This window comes from Somniosus microcephalus, chromosome 5 (assembly GCF_052327205.1).
Source record: "Somniosus microcephalus isolate GS21.2 chromosome 5, FLI_Smic_1.0, whole genome shotgun sequence".
Taxonomy (NCBI): Eukaryota; Metazoa; Chordata; class Chondrichthyes; order Squaliformes; family Somniosidae; genus Somniosus; species Somniosus microcephalus.
Window position 1 is genome coordinate 77966923 of NC_140991.1, and position 16674 is coordinate 77983596.

The 16674-nt window shown below is 47.5% G+C and overlaps 1 protein-coding gene across 1 annotated transcript in view; it reads right to left on the bottom strand.

Annotated features, from left to right (window-relative positions):
• Window positions 1-1296: 1296 nt before the first annotated feature.
• Window positions 1297-16674, bottom strand: part of LOC147117131 (transmembrane protein 236-like) — a 62990-nt gene continuing 47612 nt past the window's right edge. The window contains exons 3-4 of the mRNA XM_085987855.1: window positions 9571-9697; window positions 1297-3470 (exon numbers count right to left, since the gene is read on the bottom strand). Of these exons, the coding sequence (XP_085843981.1) occupies window positions 2845-3470; window positions 9571-9697 (753 nt within the window). The 3' untranslated portion in view covers window positions 1297-2844. The remainder of the gene's footprint in view (window positions 3471-9570; window positions 9698-16674) is intronic.

Sequence of the window (16674 nt, forward strand, 5' to 3'; positions counted from 1 at the left end):
GAAAGATACCACGGCACTATTTTGAAGAAAAGCAGCGGAGTTCTCCCTGGTGTCCTGGCCAATGTTTATCCCTCAATCAGCATCACTAAAACCGATTCTCTGGTTATTATCACATTGCTGTTGGTGGGACGTTGTTGTGTGCAAATTGGCTGCCATGTTTCCTACAATAGTGACAACAACTGAAAAGTACTTAATTGGCTGTGAAGCGCTTTGGACGTCCTGAGGTTGTGAAAGGCGCAATATAAATGCAAGTCTGTATTTTTCTTTTCATACTTACAGGAATGTGGAGTTGGGAGGAGCAGGAGTGATGGTGATAAAGTGTGGCTTACTGCAGTGTTGGAATGCATATGAAGCATGTAAAGAGCCGTTTTCTGAGGGCTTAGCATGCAGCCTTGCCATGGTTTAATAGGGTGAGAGGAAGCTCTCTGTGGTATGCATACTTTTGTCTATCTACTTTGTATAGTAAAATACTGGATAGCCTTATCTTGGAAGACTTTCTGAGGTTGTTAAACTTTTTCATCATCTGCACCCAGATCCTTTGGCTATTCAACGTAACATTGACTCTGTCCCATCACTTCATTCCACAGAGTGTATTGTTTTTCTTTGTGGAAGGGTGAGGCCATGGAGGAATTCGAAAGTGAGGATGTGAATCTTATATCCTCTGGGATATGGGGGGCTAGTGGAACTTGGTATTTGCTGGTGACTGCGTAGAATTATTAACATGCAATTTATCTGATGGTTAAGTCCACTGCCCAATCTGCAATGGAGCAATAAAGATCAAGAAACTTCCCTGGTGTGTTTTCTCACTGTGTTATTTTTTGTTAACCAAAGGTATTAAGAGATATGGGGCAAAGGCGAGTATATGGAGTTAGGTCGCAGATTGGTCATGAGCTCATTGACTGGTGGATCGGGCTTGAGGGGCTCAATGGCCTACTGCTGTTCCTATGTTGAGTTTGATCCTAGCCCAGGTGGTGTAAGGACACTAGTGATCCTGGAGTAAAAAGAGGAAAAATCAGCCATGGCTCCCATTCTTGTTTGCTATTAAATGGCTCCTCTTGGAAAACTGTGCATTGACAGGTGAGGACAGGACTGGATTGGCCGTAATATTTTCCTTGCAGTTGATGGTCACTTTGGTGACATACCAGCTGGTGGCCAGCACCTGTAGGACCGTACCTCATCAAGTCAGGACTTGCAGGAGGGAGGGCAGAAAATTGGAGTGGGGTTGGTTAAGAAAAGTAAACTAATGAACTAATTTATGCACTTCAAAAATCTGAAATAGAAGAGAGTTTCAATTTTTTTCAAGTTGGTTTTTATTTACATTTGAGGAATATGTACAATTTGTTCAGACGAATAAAAAAAACTGCTGAGGTTTACACATACATAATATACAAACATCAAGTATTTAGTAGAGGTATGATACACCATGAACTGCAATATACAGTGCAGGCACTCACTAACCAATCAATGTATCAAGTACACGTCATTCAAAAGCTAATAAAACAATGTGTAATCATGTTATTTTCCACCTACAAAAGGAAACTCCCAAGCACTAACTTAAAAAGTACAACATTTAAGTGAACTACAAAACCTAGCAAAACTAGTTTAGAATTAATTTTATTTAAAAATATTGGTTTTGCTGAAATTATTTAATATCCAAACTCCAACTCCAAATTTCCATAGCCACCAAAACACAATTCCAGAGAAAGGTAGCTTTTTTTTTAAAACTAAACAGCAATATAGCAAAGGTTCCCAAATGGGTCACTTAGAATTTGTGGAACTGAGCCATCGAAGAAGGTCCCAAGTATGACTCCTGGTCTGTGCTGAGCCTGGGAGGGAGTAGGGCATTACAATTGAAAAGAGTCTCCTTGCACTAAAAAGGTCAAAAAAATAAGCCAGCAGTCCTGTTCTTCAACACTGTCCACAACTCCTGTTGGAAAGCACACTTGTATGGACAGGATTGGCTTGGCCAAGACACCCCACCCACAGTCAACTGGCTTGCCAACACTCACTGTGCAGATTCATACATGAAGAAAGGCCATTTGAGTAAGGTACTGGAGCTGCCCATTGTCCATGGAACTGTACCAAGCATATTATCACAGAGTTTCTTTGAGGCTTCTCCTGATTGACATTCATAACTTCGGTGGAAGACCGTTGGAAACCCTGATTACACATGGATCTGGGGTTTCCACCAATTTCCCACCAAAGTTACAGCAGTCAATCGGGAGATATTCATCACAACCAATAATTGTTCCTTTCAGATAGAGATCCTTGAGCTATCTATCATCCTATCACTTCATTGTTAGAACATTACCCTGGTATGTTTCAGGTGATGTTTCTCAGCGACTTTATATGGAATCATCTTCTAGAAAATAGCAAAAAGCAGTTGAATTGGATGGATGGCAATTACAGAAAACATCTAGGACTAAAAATCATTCAAAACAAACCAGTTCAAAACCGTTACTTCACTTTCAAATCTTTTACAATTATGATAAAATCATTCCTAAAAAATTAAGAGTTTGAAGCCTCATGCTTGCGTTACCAAATTGTTGATTCCAGTTATTTTTAAAAAAAACGTTATCATTCAACACCTTTGTATGTGAAAGACACAGCAATATCTCACTCCAATTTTCTCTTTTGTTCAGCCCCTCCCCAAAGCAGTCTGGCTGAGAATGGGAACTCATGATGGAGGAATTGAACAAATGCTGCACTACTTAATGGCACCACTCATATATGCTCCAACATACAAAGCCACTGAATAAGATCATTTTCTTTTAGAATATTGCTAATTTGACGGTCCAATAAATAATTATAAAATCATAGAATGAATCAGTTGGGATGTAACTTTTAAAAATGTTCTATACGATTGCAGTATTTAAATGTTGTCACATAATTGAAATAAATGTATGTTGTGAGAACGATAATATTCTTTAAGGGGTACAGCACAGGAGTTACAAATCCCTTGACTCCAATTAAGCTGACACGAATGAAAAAGAATGGGAAATCCTGCAACATAACTGTCAAAGAAGGTAAAAATGGATTTGCTGAATCTAGAGCAATTCTTAAAAGCGACAAATAGCTAAAAATATAAATGGGGTAAACCCATCCTGTATTGACCACATTATGAAGGCCTGCAACTCTCACTAGCTCTATGGTATCCAACCAACTAATGATACCAGTTACAAATAGTTCAGCTCTGTAGTCATTCACGGCTACAACTTTTAGAGAGGCTGGAATTTTGTGTTCTGATGTGTTGTACTCAGTAACCGTTGAAGGTAAACACGATTGCAATACATTTCGAGGTTTGTTTGATGTTCTTGGCACCACAGGTGAAGCAATTTCATTTTCTGTCACTCCTGCAGCTGTCTGATTTTCCTCGTGTGCTCTGCCTTGCTGCGCAGACACAGTTGAGATTTGTTCTATGTTTGTGAGCACAGGTCCATTGGATGCAAAAACATCATCCCTGCGATTAACTTTGGAACACAGCAAATGTATTAGTAAGTACAGGGTGAACTGAAAGGAAATTAATAGGCTATGATTATTCTACATTATAATTTCTAGTCGCTGCACTGGAGAACTTGATCATTTGTAATACGATGAACTGCAGTTAAAATAATTTTCATTTTTTCCCTTTTTAATCCTCAAGTTTTCTATTAAAAGTTAAAAAAAACTTGACATTTTTCACAGCTGGTGAGTAACATAATGATGATGAGCAGTGGTTTTGATTAACGATCAGTTCATTTCAAAATAAGTTGAAGTGGCTCAGTGTAACATATGAGACACTCTCCTGTAGAGGTACAACAGACTTTATGAAATCCTAAATGTATACAGTTTCCTTGAATGACTGCATGGAATGGAAAAACACTGTCAAGCCTGCTTCTTCCACAGGCTATGTGCAATGCAACCTATCACAGACTGTACCACGTCTCTTTACTCTTCCAGGAGAAAGATCTGCAAAATCAAGCAAGACTTCAGAATACCTCTTCATTGCCTTTCTCCATGTTAAACCCTGACCATCTGTCCTTCACAGGTTACACCTCCACCCCAGCAATGCATCAACCATAAGGTCCAGCCTGTAATGAAGGATTTACTTGGTACATAGAAATGCTTGTCACTGGTTATAGTAGCTAATATATGATTCATTAACAGCCTAGTGTGTTGGAAACATTGTTCTATCCTACCAGAAGGTAGAAAAGTGGCTCTTTGCCATACGAGAAGTGTAGCTGGATACATCAGCACTATGAAGATCTAACCATAGCCCTACAATCATGAATGAAGTTGATTCCAGCTATCCCTGTGTGTCTGCCCGAATTATTTAATGGAGCTGCAAGAGCTCCTAAAGTTAAACACCTGGGGGGAAGAATTTGGTTGGTTAGCGCCTCCCCTTAGCGCCTCTGGGGGGCGCTAACGGGGCGCTAGGAACTTAGCACCCGAGCACGGCGATTTTAGCGCCGCTCACGAAATTGACCAGTCATTTTGCGGCAGCACTAAACACTACCGCCACGATCTCCTGCGCCCGCAGATCGTGACGTCAGTCAAGCGTGCAATGCCCCAGTAGCGCCCCAGACCGGATATTGAGTCACGCCCCCTGCCTTAGCGCCTGCCGTTAGGAACGACAGGTAGAGGGGAACATTTTCAAGTCGGGAAGGGGCTGGGGGAGCGCTAAAGGCGCTTCCTGCCTTTTCTTGTCGGCAAAATTTTTGGTTTTATCACTGTCCTAAGGAGTTTTGGCCCTCAGCACCACTTTTGAGGTTCCTAAGCGCCGAGCTCTTTCCCTGGGCCTATCCATTAGTGCTTCCCACACAATTGCTTTTGAGGTCTCTCCAGGCCGAGATTCAGGGCTGCAATGAGCCGGGTGTGGCTGGCCAGCAAGATGGCTCTTCCCCTTTAAGAACTGGACGGCGCCAGTGTGTCTGGCTTCCATGGTAATTCTTCAGTAGTGTTCTGAGATAACGCCTCGCTCCCTGACATTTGCGCCTTGAGAGGTGTGTAGTGCCTGATTTAGTGCTCAAATCATCTCCAGGGGCGATAAAGGCGAATTTTGCAGTCGGAGGCGATAATTAGCGCTGGGCACTAATCTTTCCACCCGGTCGATATTAGCACCCCAAAATGGGCAACAACCAATTTTTACCCCCTGGAATTTCCAGCAGAAACGGCCTTTATCTGCAGAGTTTCTGCTGATCTTCTTCCGAAGTTAGAGCAGAAATTCTACCCCAAATGCTTTAAAGAGGACACCACTCTATAGTCTATTACTAGTCATATTGGCCCAGATATTCTGATCCCTACGGGTGTGTACGCGCGGTGTACCCACCTGTAGCGACATCGGAAATGCCGGTTCCAGGCATGCACAGCGCATGCGCTGAAAACTGGCATTTCCAATCTGTCAAGAATGGTCTTGACAGAACCTTCGGCTGCCCTGGAGAAGGGCCTCTGCGGGCGGATAGTTCTGCTTTTTGGAGACCCTCCGCCCGCAGAAAACCCTTACAATTCTTACGCCTGGTAAAAGCAGACGCAAGGCCTGCTTTTACCAGGATAAGAGTTCAAAAAAGTTTTTAAAAATTTGTTTCACTGATTTATCATTTAAAAATACTTCAAAAAAAACGTAAGTTTATTTTTAGCCCTGTAAAAAACTAATTTTTTTTTCAAAAAATTAAATTTTTGTTTAAAATACTTAATTTATTGTAATTTCAAGTCATTTTAAAAATGTGATTGTTAAAACATTTATTTAAAGTTTACTTTGTTTTTGGGGTGATCTCCATTCATATATTTGACAGGTCTTCCTGTCAAGTGTATGAAGGGAGATTCCCTTCTGTGATTGGCTCCCCATGGCCCATGTGATCCCAGGGACGCTGCGAACTGCCTGCGCCCCTGAGATACGTGGGCCCTGCTCACTTGGAGTTTGGAGAGGCCCAGGAGCGGAAGCGTGTGCGTCCCGGAGCCCTCAGGTAAGGGCGTAGATTTTTCCAGATCGCAGGCCTCCGCCCGCGGGAGGCCTGTGATCGGAAAATACGGGCCATGATGTTTATGTACTTTACAGGAACTTGTTACATATTTTACATTTTATCGGCCCGGAATTTGCAGTCAGCAGCGAAGTGAAGGCGCTCAGTGCTGGCCCCGAATTACGCCTCACACAAGGAACTCACGATCCCTGTGTCGAGAACTTTGGGTTTTCCGACCTTCAATTCAAATCAACGAACTGTAGTGGGGATCCCCTTGTGCGAACTGCCGTGACGTCAAGAGGCTGTCTAAGCAGCCAATCAAAACGCAGCGAATAAGGAAGTGAGTAAGTTCTTAACATTCTAACTTTTTTAAATAGTTAGAGACAGCAAAACAAAGATTGGGGCTCTCGCATGGAGGAAAGGCAAACCTGAAATAAAGATGGACAAATATAAAAAAAAATGAAAAACAATCTTTGAAAAGTTTCTTAAAAATGTAATTTTTTATTAAAGTGGACAAATCTCATATTGCACAAAATTAAAATTAGTTTTCCAGGCCCTTAACAATTGTTTAGCAGTCCAAATGCTGTTAAAACCCCAGTTACATCTAATCCTTTTAGTGGTGAATTTAACAGCGTAATTACTGCAGAAGAGCCGAAGTTTTAGTCAGTATCCCTGATTTGGCTGATTACACATATTGCCGGCTCTGTTGGTGGTAGTGGTGGGGGTGGGGGCGGTGCAAAGCCCAGCCTGTTTCCGAGCTGTCATTGACAGACCGCAACTTCAGGATTTCCACATGCGCTTGCAGGTGCCAAATCACAAAGCTACAGTCAGTTTCAAAGGTGGAATGATGGCGAACACTGCCAACTACTCCCACCCCCCGACCAATACCACAATGCAGTCCTACAATGATCAAGCCATTCCTCTCGCCCACCACCCCCATCGCTTGAGGTTAAGTAATGTCTCACCATTCACTCCAAGTGACAAAGCCACTTCCCAGGTAGCAGGCAAAAATCGACAAGATGGGAAAGTAATGCAAAGAAATAAATATGTGCGTGTCAGAAATATAACTGAAATTTAACATTAACATTTTGTCAAACACCCATGTGCATACGCTTGTGCATCTATGATTGTGTCTTTTTTCATTTCCGCGAGCTTCTACGAGGTGCAACCCCTGTGGCTTCAGCAGAGGTAGAGGCGGATTGCTCACTTCCCTGCTGTGACTGCTTTGACACTTTTGGCGGATGTCCTCTGGGTTTTGGAGCCTGTGAGGGCCCGGCCAAAAACTGCTCATCCTGCAACTGTGCAGGGGCAGATTCAGCCATTGTGATCTGAGGCAGCATGTGGGGCTCTGACTGAGGGGGAGGTAATGGGGGAGAAGAGTGAGCACTTTGAGCAGAGAGCCCCCACTTCCATGTCCCCTCACCATCATCCCTCCATTGGGCCCCCGCACTTCCCTGCTAGCAAGGAGCTGGAGAGCAACTTGCTACACATCAGTGGGGCGATGAACGCCAAAGTCTATGTTGCTATCCCTCCTCGAGGTGAGGTCAATGAGCCTCTGCAATGTTGTTCACAGCAAGCATGTTCTCGTGGACTGGCGCATTTGCTGCTCCATGCAGGTGGCCATCCTTTCCATGGAACAGCACATCGTCGCCATCGCCTGCAAGATGGTGGTGCTGATGTTGGAGATGGACTCCTCCATTTTCTGTAGAGTCGCACACATCGCAGCTGCCAGTGCCTCACGCATTTGTTGCTTCTCCTCCAAGATCACCCTCTTTCTCGATGGCCCCCGAGGCTCAGTGTCTGCATTCAGATCAGCAGAGCTGGGAGTGTCCTGCGCCCTCCGGCGAGGGGTCTCCACTGCTGTCCGAGTCAAGACCAACTGCTCTTCTTCACTTGTGATCTGTGAGACACCAGGTGACAACACTACTCTATGTCTCGCTGGACCCACCGAGGTGCATGAATCTGCGCTGGTGCTGGGTGCTCGTGGGTCTGGAGACGGTGCACCCTCAGAGAGTGGAGCTTCCTCTGAGGAGTCATCTTCCTCCTGCGGCTGTACAGTGAGGGGACGGGGGCACTTGATGGACCTGTGGGAGAGTAAAGAGATAAATTAGAACTGTTATGATAAGAATGTGTAATGTTACCATTATGCACATGATGACATTTCACTGGCTGCTGACATCAAGTCACCATGAGTGACTGTTGTATACCATGTGGCTGTATGAGATTTAATTCAGTCACCAGGTTGCTGGGAGGTCCCCTCTCTCTCTCCCGTCTCCCACCACCAGTAGCTCTGCAACTCCACAGATTACAAGCACCTCCTCCTCTGCTGGAGTCAAGTTGGTGAATACTGGAGGGTCACCTCCGGTTCTCTGCCTCTCCCTATTGTTGTGTGCACTCTTCTCCTGCAAGGAGGGAAAGAAGAGAACTTTGAGTGAGAGTGATGGAATGAGTGTAAGGAATGAATGGGCGTGTATTATATGTATGCAGAGGGTGCTTATGAGGGAGTGGTGTGACATTGCCAAATGGTCTCCTTCTGTGGTGTTACTTGCTATGATTGCAGTAGGATGAAGGTGACTGACAGTGGTGGTTAGTCAGATGGGGATGTGAGTAAATGCATAGACAGAGATGGATGGGTGGACCTGCAAGGTAGATTGCTGTGAGGAGGGACGTGCAGGAGTAGGCTTGGGAAGGCAGGGCGATGGAGTTGGGGTGACACGCACAGCAGGATGTAGTTGAATGTGGCATTGTACTCACCTTTCCTGACCTCATTAGATCATTAAATCTTTTGCAGCACTGGATCGAGGACCGCCTCATGCCATCCCTGCTGCAGACCTCCTCCTCGATCTCCAGCCACGCCCTCTTGGTGTCTCTGGCTGGTCTTTTGTGCCCATCCCCAGGGAACAGGACTTCCCTGCATGCTCTGACTCCCTGGCACAGCACTTCCAGGGAGGCACGAGGGAATCTGGGCGCATTCTTCTGTTGATGTGATTCCAGGACGCACACAAATCTCACTGATATCCAGCAATTTCCACTTCTCCCAAACACCTTTATCTTTCTGCCAACAACCTTCAACTGAGATGTGTGCAAGGCTGCTTTAAATACCTGTGCTGAAAACGAGTCATCGGTAAGGTCAGCAGACCCGCTCTATTTAATTGGGCCGGGAAACCCGCCTGACTGTTTCAATTGATGTCATTGAGTTAAACGCGCAGTGCGGAATGCGCTGCTAAAAAGTTCGGGATAGTGACCCACACACATCCGCCTCGATGCTCAGATAAAGATTCCGGCCGAAGTGTTCATGGGCAAATTACTCGTTTTAAAGTAAAATTTTACCTTATTTAAACCAATTGACATTTTAATTACTTCAACTGAGGCCCCCTTAACTGTCATTCTTTGCTTGTGAGTTGCTTCAGTCACAGATAATGCCCGTTTAATTTTTTTTCACCATTCAGTTCATTTAACCATTACACATTTTACAAATACTGCAGCTAATACCCACAAGCAATAAAATTTCCCCTCTTGTGTCTTATGGTCAGTTGTCAATTTCACTAAGTAAGATAGCCCATTAGTACTGGAGAAACACAGGTTGCTATTTTAAACAAGAACAAATCATGCAAATGAACTTGCAGTTGCTTACCATTAATTATTCCAGTCAGCTGCCATTTACGGAGGTTTTCAATAATGCTCACAAGAATCAGGCAGGTTATGACCAGGGACACAGGAAGATCTGAGAAGGTTGTGAACTGGGGTAAGCCGTGCTGTACCTTTTGAAAAGAGAATGACAAATCAGCACAAAGTATTGAAGCAGTTGTAATCCCCCTCTGACTGAATGACATTTCTGTATTAATGATGATGTAATCTGCTTTCAGTTCAAGCTTTAGTTTTGAAGTTGGTCTGTTATCTGTGCCAGAATAGCACACAAAATCTTATGCTTAGGGCTTTTCTAAAATGAGCAAGATTTACTTAAATAAAAATTCTAACGCCTGTCCACTATTTTTTTTCCAATTATCTTCTGAAGCTCTCTGGTATCTCACCAAAATTGCTGTTCCTCATATGCAAACAGCGACAGCGAGTGTAGAAAGTATCACAGTCAAACAGGACTGTGTCATCAGCGGACAATCACTGGATTACAATCAGGAGTATGAGCCCTTGCTGATTACACTCCCCCTCCCCTGGTCCATGGCGCTGTAGCCAACTTTAACAGCCCTGCTATAAATCCAGTTGAGATCAGCACAGATCAGAAATCAAACCTGGGACCTTATTGGTCTATATGGCTCAGACCAGGCACTGTATTTACACATTTAACCATTTTTTATTTAATCATTGGGAAAGCTCAGTGTATTACTGTAAGATTTAATAACTTCAAGTGCGTCTCCTTTAGTTTTTCTTAAAGTGTTCAATTTCTATGATCATCTGGTGGAAACGGGAACAGTAGCATAGTGATTATGTTACTGGACTAATGATCCAGAGACATGAGTTCAAATCCCACCACGGCAGCTGGGGAATTTAAATTCAGTTAATTAAATAAATCTGGAATAAAAAGCTAGTATCAGTAATGGTGACCATGAAACTACCAGATTGTCGTAAAAACCCATCTGGTTCACTAATGTCCTTTAGGGATGGGAATCTGCTGCCCTTACCTGGTCTGGACTATATGTGACTCCAGACCCATGTCAATGTGGTTGACTCTTAAATAAGAACATAATAGGATCAGGAGCAGACCATTTGGCCCCTAGAGCCTGCTCCGCCATTTAATGACATTGAGCCTGACCTGATTTTGGCCTCAACTCCACTTTCCTGCCCGCTCCCCATAACCCTTGACTCTCCTGTTGCTCAAAAATCTGTCTATCTCAGCCTTGAATATATTCAATGACTCAGCTTCCACAGCGCTCTGGGGTAAAGAATTCCAAAGATTCAGAAAAAATTCCTCCTCATCTCTGTCTTAAATGGGCGACCCCTTATTCTGAGACTATGCCCCCTCATTCTAGATTCCCTGACATGGTGAAACATCCTCTCAGCATCTACCCTGTCCAACCCCCTCAGGATCTTATATGTTTCAATAAGATCACCTCTCATTCTTCTGAACTCCAAAGAATATAGGCCCAACCTGCTCAACCTTTCCTCATAAGACAACCCTTCCATCCCAGGAATCAACCTATTGAACCTTTTCTGAACTGCCTCCAATGCAAGTATATCTCTCCTTAAATAAGGGGACCAATACTGTAAGCAGTGTGGTAAACCACTTTTACCGTTCACTATCGTTACACTATAGTTATCACTGTTAGATCGTTTCCCTATAGTTATCACTGTTCACATTGTTGTATCACTGTACGAGGTCACCTCTTGTCACGCTGCTATACCTGGGCTGACCACTGCCGACTCCGCCCATGGCTCCACCTACCTGCCCAGGTATAAAGGTGGTCGACTGGCTGGTATTCCTCCTTCTTGGATCCGATCACCCACGAGGGTGGGCTCTGTTATTTAGTCAATAAAAACCTATAGTTACTTTCTTAACTCGTCGCTTTTCATTGGACGAATTGATAGGTATATCAATTTTATTGACTAAATTTTAAAATGTCGTCACTTGAGCAGCCAAACAACCAGTCAACGGAGCAGCCAAACGACCAGCCAGACGCCCAGCTACAACAGCCACAGCAGCCGGCTTGGCTGCGAGCCCTCAAACCACCGTACCTGGATCTAAACCCACAAGCAACAAACGCAGCCCTCGACTTCAAACACTGGCTGTGCTGCTTCGAATCCTACCTGGAAGAATCCGGCGTCCCTCAGAGATCCAAACTAAGAGTTCTGACTGCCCAAGCGAGCCCTAAAGTATACGCACTCATCCAGGACATTACTACTTACGAGGCCGCTATCAACCTACTGAAACAGCAGTACCGGAGCCCGGTAAATTCCATGTATGCCAGACACCTCCTAAGATCCCGCCCGCAACAGCCAGGAGAGTCTGTAGCTGAATTTTTACGGGCGCTACGAACACTCGGCAGGGACTGTGACTTTAAAGCAGTATCGGCTGCAGAAAACACTGAAGATAACATCCGCGATGCCTTCGTGAAAGGCCTTCGGTCCGACTACTCACGGCAGAGACTGCTGGAATCAAAGGACCTCGACCTGAACACAGCTGCAGCCTTGGCCTACTCCCTAGAAGTGACCCAGCGGGACCTCGAGGTGTATTCCAGGTACAGTTCGCGACTCTGGGACTCGGGCCCGACCCCAACCGCAATACCCCTTGTAGCGCCGCCCCCGGGACCTACCTCAGCGTCGGCGTCCCGGACCCGATCGGGACCGCCACCCCCGGTACCGGCTGCGACATCGGAGCCCCGCGACCGGGCCGCCGGCTGCTTCTTCTGTGGGCAGGCGAAACACCCGAGGTCGCGCTGCCCAGCCAAAAACGCGACGTGCTCCAGCTGCCTGAAGAAAGGCCACTTCGCGAAGGCCTGCAGAGGGAGAGCAGCAGAGGCCAGCAGTGCCTCATGCAAACTGTGGGGGCGGCCATCTTTTATCAAGGCCACAGATGAGCAATGGGGCGGCCATCTTTGATCCAGGCAACCGACGCCAGCAGTGCCTCATGTGGGTTGTGGGGGCAGCCATCTTCTCCGCCATTTTGCCCCACCTCGTGGGTGCCTCCATTTTACCCACCACGCTCGACCGCCACCTTACCTCCAGACCTGACGACCGCTTCACCTACAGACTACAGCGACCCGCTCAGCCACACACTAGCCTCCGTCACGCTAGACCAAGCTCGCCCGCATCAGCTGTCCAAGTCAATGATGGACATCAAAGTAGACGGCCACGCCACGACCTGCCTGTTCGACAGCGGAAGCACGGAGAGCTTCATACATCCAGACACGGTGAGCCACTACTCCCTCACTGTCCAGCCAATGCGCAACCGGATCTCGATGGCATCGAGGTCCCACGCCACAGACATCAGCGGCTACTGTGTTGTGACCCTGTCGGTTAAGGGCACGGAGTATAAAAACTTTAAACTCCTCGTCCTGCCCCAGCTATGCGCTGCCGTCCTACTAGGGCTGGATTTTCAATCCCACCTCCAAAGCGTCACTCTAGCATACGGTGGACCCCTCCCCCCGCTCACAGTCGACAACAAGCAGCCTTTAAATCGCCCACCGCGTAACACCTGCGGCCTATCCACCCTCAAGGTCCCGCCACCTTCCCTGTTCGCTAACCTCACCCCCGACTGCAAACCCGTCGCTACCAAGAGCAGGCGGTACAGCGCCGACAGAGCTTTCATTAGCTCTGAGGTGCAGCGTCTCCTGAAGGAGGGCATCATCGAGGGGAGCAGCAGCCCCTGGCGTGCCCAGGTTGTAGTCGTTAAGACCGGCAATAAAAACCGCCTGGTCATCGACTACAGCCAAACCATAAACCGGTACACCCAGCTGGACGCATACCCCCTTCCCCGCATATCTGATATGGTCAATCAGATTGCTCAATACCGGGTATTCTCTACCATCGACCTTAAGTCGGCCTACCACCAACTCCCTATCCGCCCCGAGGACCGCCAGTATACCGCCTTCGAGGCGAATGGCCGCCTCTACCACTTCCTTAGGGTCCCCTTCGGCGTCACCAACGGGGTTTCGGTCTTCCAAAGGGAGATGGACCGGATGGTTGACCAGAACGGGCTGCAAGCCACGTTCCCCTATCTAGATAACGTCACCATCTGCGGCCACGACCGGCAAGACGATGACGCTAATCTGGAAAGATTCCTCCGTACGGCCCAACGGCTGAACCTCACCTACAATAAGGAGAAATGTGTGTTTAACACCTCGCGCCTTGCCATCCTCGGCTGCGTAGTAGAGAACGGAATCATCGGCCCCGATCCCGAAAGAATGCGTCCCCTCATGCAGCTACCCCTTCCCCACTGTCCAAAGGCGCTGAAGAGAACCCTGGGGCTCTTCGCCTACTATGCTCAATGGGTGCCGAATTATGCGGACAAAGCCAGACCCCTCATGAAGTCCACCTCCTTCCCCCTTACGGAAGAAGCGCGCGCGGCCTTCTCCCTCATCAGGGGAGACATTGCTAAGGCCACTATGCACGCAGTGGATGAGTCCATCCCCTTCCAAGTGGAGAGCGATGCATCCGACTTCGCCCTAGCCGCTACCCTCAACCAGGAGGGGAGACCGGTGGCCTTCTTCTCAAGGACCCTACAGGGCCCCGAGATCCGACACTCTTCGGTCGAGAAGGAGGCCCAGGCGATTGTGGAGGCGGTACGCCGCTGGAGGCATTACCTCGCAGGCAAGCGATTTACCCTCCTCACCGACCAGCGTTCGGTCGCTTTTATGTTTAATAACAAGCTGAGGGGTAAAATCAAGAACGACAAGATCTTGAGGTGGAGAATCGAGCTATCCACCTACGATTATGATATCTTGTACCGGCCTGGTAAGCTGAACGAACCCCCTGACGCTCTATCGCGAATTACATGCGCCAACGCGCAAATTGATAGACTTCAGACCCTCCACAACGACCTCTGCCACCCCGGGGTCACCAGGCTTTACCACTTCATTAAGGCCCGCAACCTGACCTACTCCATCGAGGAGGTCAGGACCATGACCGGAACTGCCAGACCTGTGCCGAGTGCAAACCGCACTTCTTTAGGCCGGACAGAGCAAGCCTGATCAAGGCCACCCGCCCCTTCGAGCGCTTGAGCATCGATTTTAAGGGGCCCCTCCCGTCCTCTGACCGTAATGTGTACTTCCTCAACATTGTTGATGAGTACTCCCGTTTCCCCTTTGCCTTCCCCTGCCCAGACATGACCAGTACCACGGTCGTTAAATGCCTGAACGACCTCTTTGCCTTGTTCGGGTTCCCAAACTATATACATAGTGACCGGGGCGCCTCCTTCATGAGCGAGGAACTCCGTCAGTTCCTACTAGCGAGAGGCATCGCCACTAGCAGGACCGCCAGCTACAACCCCCGAGGGAACGGCCAGGTGGAAAGAGAGAACGCGACGGTATGGAAGGCCGTCCTCTTAGCCTTAAAGTCTAAGGGCCTCCCAACCTCTCGCTGGCAGGAGGTCCTCCCGGCGGCGCTTCATTCCACCCGGTCACTACTTTGCACTGCCATTAACGCCACCCCCCATGAACGAATGTTTGTTTTCCCCAGGAAGTCGACTACGGGAACCACGCTACCAACCTGGCTGACCTCTCCGGGGCCTGTCTTGCTGCGAAAGCACGTGAGGGCCCATAAAACGGACCCCCTGGTCGAGAGGGTGAACCTCCTGCACGCCAACCCCCAGTACGCCTACGTGGCATACCCAGACGGGCAGGAGGACACAGTCTCCTTACGAGACCTCGCACCCTCGGGCACTCCGGAGACACCACCGCTACCCCCCCCCCACCACCCCCCCAATTCCAGCCCAGGTAGACGGTACGCCGGAACCCCAAGAGCCTTCGCCTACCTCGCAGACGCCAGCATTAACACCGGAGAACGCAACACCGCCGCTGCGACGATCAGACAGGCTTACGAGGCCTCCGGACAGACTGACATACCAGAACTGGTAGTACACTTCACCCCGCCGGACTCAAATCTAAACAAGGGGTGAATGTGGTAAACCACTTTTACCGTTCACTATCGTTACACTATAGTTATCACTGTTAGATTGTTTCCCTATAGTTATCACTGTTCACATTGTTGTATCACTGTACGAGGTTGCCTCTTGTCACGCTGCTATACCTGGGCTGACCACTGCCGACTCCGCCCATGGCTGCACCTACCTGCCCAGGTATAAAGGTGGTCGACTGGCTGGTATTCCTCCTTCTTGGATCCGATCACCCACGAGGGTGGGCTCTGTTATTTAGTCAATAAAAACCTATAGTTACTTTCTTAACTCATCGCTTTTCATTGGACGAATTGATAGGTATATCAAGCAGTACTCTAGGTTTGGTCTCACCAGCGCCCTATACAGTTGTAGCAAGACTTCCCTACTTTTATACTCTATTCCCCTTGAAATAAAGGCCAACATTCCATTTGCCTTCCTAATTAATTGCTGCACCTGCATGTTAACATTTTGTGTTTCATGTACGAGGTCACCCAAATCCCTCTGTAATGTGGAAAACTGCCCAGGTATGTCCTGTCCACAAAAAGCAGTACAAATCCAGCATGGCCAATTACCGCCCCATCAGTCTACTCTCAAACATCAGCAAAGTGATGGAAGGTGTCATCGACAGTGCTATCAAGTGGCACTTACTCACCAATAGCCTGCTCACTGATGCCCAGTTTGGGTTCCGCCAAGGCCACTTGGCTCCCGACCTCATTACAGACTTGGACCAAACATGGACAAAGGGGCTGAATTCCAGAGGTGAAGTGAGGGTGGCTGCCATTGACATCAAGGCAGCATTTGACCGAGTGTGGCATTAAGGAGCCCTAGTAAAACTGAAGTCAATGGGAATCGGGGGGAAAACTCTCCACTGGCTGGAGTCATACCTAGCACAAAGGAAGATGGTTGTGGTGGTTGAAGGTCAATCATCACAGCCCCAGGACATCGCTGCAGGAGTTCCTCAGGGCAGTGTCCTAGGCCCAACCATCTTCAGCTGCTTCATCAATGAACTTCCCTCCAACATAAGGTCAGAAATGGGGATGTTCGCTGATGACTGCACAGTGTTCAGTGCCATTCACAACTCCTCAGATATGAAGCAGTCCATGACGTTCAGGCTTGGGCAGATAAGTGGCAGGTAATATTTGCGCCACACAAGTGCCAGGCAATGACTATCTC